The 5950-nt window shown below is 38.2% G+C and overlaps 1 protein-coding gene across 1 annotated transcript; it reads right to left on the bottom strand.

The window, feature by feature from the left end:
• Positions 1-257: 257 nt before the first annotated feature.
• On the bottom strand, positions 258-5638 carry pde6d (phosphodiesterase 6D, cGMP-specific, rod, delta). The gene is made up of 5 exons (XM_026936757.3): positions 5368-5638; positions 2142-2230; positions 1698-1823; positions 1263-1368; positions 258-1093 (listed from the first exon to the last, which is right to left on the bottom strand). Exons 1-5 carry the CDS (start codon positions 5415-5417, stop codon positions 1012-1014), a joined length of 453 nt encoding a protein of 150 aa, XP_026792558.1. The 5' UTR covers positions 5418-5638; the 3' UTR covers positions 258-1011.
• Between the last annotated feature and the right edge of the window lie 312 nt (positions 5639-5950).

Below are 5950 nucleotides of genomic sequence, written 5' to 3'. Positions count from 1 at the left end.
AGGGTGTACTTCCGCCTCAAAGCCAGTGTAAACTCCAAATCCACCACAAACATGACCAGCATAAAGCACTCACTGAAGATGAATGGAATAAATGAATGATCTTGTGAGAGTGAATATGTATAATGTATGTAGTATCATATGTAGTGTATATGTACACTATTGTTTTCTAATAAACCATTCCAGTAAGTTAAGACAGACCGAGGTGCCATTTTCCCCCCGAAACATACCAATCACTGATCCACAAAAGGAGACATTCATAAATATACAACATTTCATTGCTTTTAATAAAGAAGGTCAAATAGACATAAACGGTGAGACAATTGTGATGGATAACCTTTCTGAGCATCCTGGGCAAAAAAAGATTTAATATAAGAAATCAAATAGGCCAGGTTACACAGATTAGTTTCAACAAAACCACTGGTTTGTCTTTTACACAGATTTCATTCCCCCCGAAATGGAAGAGCTAATACAGCTGGTACTGATAGTCTTATAGGAATATACCTATTTAAAAAGAAAACAAACAGCAGAGTCAAAGGAAAAAGGCATCACTCAAGGATATCAAATTTTAAACCCATAATTACATCATGTATTTAAACACTGCCTATCTTACAAGTTTGTTAAAAAACAATGATATTAGCAACCACAGGAACTGGCAGCAAATATTTAAAAACAGAATGCAAGGAAGCAGTATACAATGCAGGATAAAAAAAAAAAAAAAAAAAAAAAAAAAAGGATAAGTGAGGGGGGAAAAAAATGTACAAATAAAACAATTTACATGGTCAGGTTGACATGAGCATCACTGCCCTTGTTTCCAAGTCTTTATCTGTCATTAAACTGGTATGACTGTTTAACCTGAAATTTAGTTTGCTCGACTTGTTCCCTTTAGTGCCGTTGTCATGGTGCCATGGAAATACTCATTAAGCAGAGTCTCGTCTGGCCATTAAAAAAAACTCACAGCGATGTGTGCATCCTTCTGAATGACAGAATTTAAAAAAGGAGAGGCTTCACATCTCAGACGTAGAAAAGCCGTACTCGAGAGGTGCTGACATGAAGCTCGTCGTCGTAGAATTTCGTCTCTATGACAACATTTCCACTGCAAAAGAGGAAAAATCGAGAATATTTCTGAACATCTGTAAAGAACTTGGGAATATTAAACAAGCTTGTGAATAAAATCTTAAATTAAATAAAAACTGATAGAGATATCTTATTAAACATCACTATGTAGTACTATGAAGATGAATGAATGACTAAATGTGTCTTACGTTAACACGTTAGCAGGCATCATCTGTGACTCGGGTGCTGCCTCTATCAAGGACTGCCATGTGTTTGTAGAATTAGGGATCACAAAGCCAAATTCAAAGAACCACTCTGACGAGGAAAAGAGGAAAAAAAATATTAAAGGTAAGACAAGAAGGAAGGTATAATCTAAATAAATAATCAACTTAATTAGCAACTAAATCTAGATGTAGATTTGATCTGTTCATCTTAAATAAAGGTAGTATATCAAAAGCTTCCATCACATTTGACGTAAATTAACAATTTGCACATTAAAATGAAGTGTCAGGTGTCAGGTTTATGTTAAAATGGCTGCCATAATTTGTGTGTTTTTATAAATGCTGTTCATGTATGAGCAAGCACATTGGTTTAAAGCTGAAATGCAAGAAAAAGAAGAAAGATAAAAATGAGGAGATGCCAACCTTCTAGACACTGGCCTTTGAAGAGAACCTTCTGCTCCAGACGAAACTTTTCCAGCTTTTCCGATGAGGAGAAATTAAGCTCTCTGGAAACAGCTTTACATTTTAGGATCTTTTTGGGAACCCGAGCTAGAAGACACAAGAGTGACAGTGCAAAATGGATGCATAGCCTTTAAATTAAAAATGGGCTAAAAATATGGAAGCCCACTGAGAATGGCAACCCAGTTTAAAATGTTTTTTTTTTTTTTTTTTAAACCTCAAACCTAGACCAAATCAATGACAAAAGACAACTGAATGTCAAAGCTTAATATTGCAAACATCAGGGTACAGTAAAGGAAAGAAATTCTACACAGTCTTATAACAGCTGTGTAACTGCAGCACGAATAAGTCAAACTGCAGATAGAGCCTGGAACTGCTCAGTGTTGTAGTGTCCTAAATGTTTAATACCTTCATGTTCTACACCAGGAACAGAGAGATCTTCAGTCCCCTGCCAGAGAACTTTCCCCGTCTCTGCGTCCCTCAGGTTCATCCAGTTTCTGCAGACAGGTTAAGGCAGCAGAACACTAAAGAACTCGAAATTTATTGTTAGGTAAAGTCCATGTCTTTTCGTTAATTACCATTACACGGGTGACATCGCACTGGATTGATGAGACTGTTCACTTGTAAATTGGGTCTGCTAATTCCGAAAATTATTACCACAAGGGAGCAAACAAATGACATCCTATTTTAATTAAGCCTTCCTGAAGTAAAAGACATCAGAACAATGGCTTGTCACAATCCACCATCCTTGAAGTCAGGGACATCTGACCTCTCCATCTTCAGACCACCTGTGTGTGTCTCTCACTGCCCTTTCCGAGACACACAGGCGCAGTGGGCCGAGTGTGTCAGAGCCAGGACACAACACAAACAACCGCCCTGGAAACCAACCACCAAAGGACCTACAGCTAGCAAATAGATGACAATGTTTACAATACAGGATTCAAATCTTTCCATCTGGCTTTCAACAGAACTTTCTAAAGAAATTCTTTAAACCTGGCATCATCAAATTTAAATATAATTACTCGGCAAGATCCGTAACAAGTGCTTGAAATTTTATGCAATATTATACCGTAGTATTAATAGCTTGTGCGATCATCCCAAAGTTCTACCAGCTGTGGAAAACCTGAGGCTCATGGATGATAGCTGACAAGTCAGAATCAGAAAATAGCATGAGGATGTTAAAATGCAGAACTGATTAAAAGGATGGCTCTGTCACTGACAGACTGGGCCATAGCGTTGGAGATTAGTGTTAGTGGTGACAGGTGTCTGTGGGATCACACCTGCTGAGATACAGCAGTGATGCACAGCTAGTGTCACAGGGGAGGGAGCCTTTTACTTGCAAACAATGACACAGTCTAGCTAATTAGTCCCTGGGTGATGCTGCTTTCATGGAAGTCACATACATTTTTAAAAAGTGACCTATTGTTTTAAATCACTGGCATTTCCGATTTGATGTTAGTCACACAAGCGAAAGAGGTGTCAGCATAAGGGTATAAAGGAGAAAACACTTTGTCTGGTTATTTACAGAGACACACACTGTGTCCTTTCAGATGTTCTGTCCTAAATCAGGTCAAACGACTCATTCATTCTAGTTTTATAGGCAAAACACACTGATTTATTCATCTCCTCCCAAACCCTTCACATATCTTTTATCGAAGTAACTACTGTGTTATGTTACTAATGCTGGAAAAAAAAATCAGAGAAAAATCACAGAAATTTCTATACGATGCAAACTTTTATCCCCAGTATGCATGCGTCTTGGTACTTCTCTATGGAGAAGCTACTTTGTATTTTGCATTTACTCCTGGGGCTCACGGTTGGAGAGTCACAGCCACACAACACTACAGTCACATTAATGCGGAACATTAATGAAATAACGGCGACACAAGGTCTAGGTTCAATAATTCTACATATTATTGAAAGTTAGAAAGCATTGGCAAATCTTTTAGGATTGTTCTCTGTGTATCACAGTAAATGCAACGTAACGCAATGAATACGTGATCTGAGAAGCGGATCAGGAAGTAACCTGGTACATATTTTAGAGAATTTCATGAATATTCACTAATGTCAAATTAAAAAGAAACTCTGATCAGAACAGACCTATGCTTCCGTCCATGTGAAATGAGTAAGAATATATCTTCGAGTAGCTACATTAGCCTAAGTTGCAATACAAAAATCCACCTCAGCTGCCTCAAAACTAAAAAGCTTGAAAGATTCAAAGCGAACAAAATAGCAAGACTTCAAGCAACACACAAGCCATGCAAGCCGAGGTACATAAGGCAACAAATCCCTGTCCTTGCAATGAAGGATTTAAGAATTACCAGGCTGCATTACTGAAGAAGGTCACACACATAACCAAATGAGAACACTGGGAAAACTATTACATAATAACACCCTGGCATATTAGAGATGTCACTACAGGACTAATGTTCATCAGTTCCTCAAATATGAATCTAAATCATTAATATGACCAAATCAGGTTCATGTGCTCTTCGTGTTATGTAAAGCCAGGAGCAGTGATTTCACCCGGATAATTCACCAGTCTGCATGAACATCCAGAAATTTCTTAAAGGATTTCTGGAAAAAGTCAACGGATTTAGACGAACCACAACCGCTGATGAACGAATTATAGACATGACTCTTTATAATAACAATATTAACTTACATACATGATTTTGCCTGATCAGAAAAAGACTCAGAAAAAAGTGTATTAAACTGTATAGCTTGCTTATCTGTTGTATCTTTAATATGTAAATGTTTAAGTGGAAATGTGCATATATTGTACCTTTAAAAAAAAAAGCTTTAAGGTGCAGTATTAGTTTTAGAGTAAAGCTTTATAGGTACACTAATATACACCTTTCAAGGTGAAGGTGCAAAAGGTGTAAATGGAAATAGAGCAGTGACATAAAACATTTATTTACGTATGCCCATAAACTATAACTAATATCTGCTAATAGATTGTTAGTCACCATCTATATGCAAATACAAATCATCATCACCAGACAGTTACAGTTCTCAGGTCTCAGTTTAACTGGAGTTAGAGTTATAGGTCGCAGAATAACAGCTACTAGCCTACTAGAAGACGGCCATTAGCTTTAGCTGGTTAGCAAACACTACACCTATTTGAAAAACCACCAAAATACAGTGCAAATGAGCCTTAAAGAAAAGCACAAATCACACGAACAAGCGTCAGTGATGTTGCAGGATGTTTTATAACCCCTCATTAGAGTTAACTAGCTACACAACCTGCTCTCTAATCGGCTAGACATTATTAATAGGCATGATTAATACATTAACCACGTTATTAAGATTACTTCACTGGCTAGTCTTGCAAGCCAAATAACTAGGTAACCTAATTATACACAGACTTCTAAGTTACTCTGTGGTTTAAGAAGTTTGGCTATCTAACTGATCCCTAGCTGGATAAAGCCATTTAACATCTTGGTACAGTATGCGCTAGCTGGTCCCGCTAGCTGATACAGGCTCCACTCCAAACGGCTCCCTATTGGTGATTATAGTTCACTACACGACACCTAGAAACCCGTTATTTCATAGCCTATGTAGTGCCCTTAGAGGGAGACTAGACAGCCGTTTGGGATTTAGCCAAAGCCTGTACCACAAGTTTAAAGGATACAATTTAAAGCCCTTCAGAATCTCCTTTGCTCGGTCTTCGTCCGAAGACATGGCTTCGAAAAACAGTCCGCTTTGGTGAATAAAAAAAACCCAAAACCTATTCGTCAGAATATGACAAATATCCTAAGAAATGACAATTTACCCAGCTGGATATATCACTTTTTTAACCAACAGCACTGCGTTAATCTGAACAGAGATATACTCAATCGTTCTTCTCAACCTACTGTAAAAAGAGCCTGTATCTGTGATTGACAGCTAAACCACCCAACTGTTCTGCAAGTTTATGAAGGCTTGTATAAATAATTGTCCAATGACAGCGAAGAGGCGGGATTAGAGGCGGGTTGCGGTTGACAAGGGACGCGTCACCGGTGGCAACTGAAAGGTCCTTCGGATGCAAACTACGGTAAGTCATGTAGGACAAACAAGTTTATTTTCTCGCTAAAATGTTCGCATCTTAGACCTGGGCTCCTCAGCCCCTGTGCTACAGGCACCATTTCATCTGCCCCAACACATCAGCACACCTGAGCCAAATTATGAAGGGTTTGAAGGGCTGGGTCAGATGTGTTTAGATTGTGCAGGACAGT

This window comes from Pangasianodon hypophthalmus, chromosome 2 (genome assembly GCF_027358585.1).
Source record: "Pangasianodon hypophthalmus isolate fPanHyp1 chromosome 2, fPanHyp1.pri, whole genome shotgun sequence".
Classification (NCBI taxonomy): Eukaryota; Metazoa; Chordata; class Actinopteri; order Siluriformes; family Pangasiidae; genus Pangasianodon; species Pangasianodon hypophthalmus.
Note: the sequence above shows the minus strand (reverse complement) of the source record. Positions and strands in the feature narration are given on the sequence as shown.

Coding starts and splice junctions, on each gene's coding strand:
- pde6d (XM_026936757.3), bottom strand. CDS start 5,417: ATGTCTTCGGACGAAGACCGAGCAAAGGAGATTCTGAAGGGCTTTAAA. Junction 2,231..5,367: donor ATTCTGAAGGGCTTTAAATT/GTATCCTTTAAA, acceptor ACCTGTCTGCAG/AAACTGGATGAACCTGAGGG. Junction 1,824..2,141: donor TCCTGGTGTAGAACATGAAG/GTATTAAACATT, acceptor TGTGTCTTCTAG/CTCGGGTTCCCAAAAAGATC.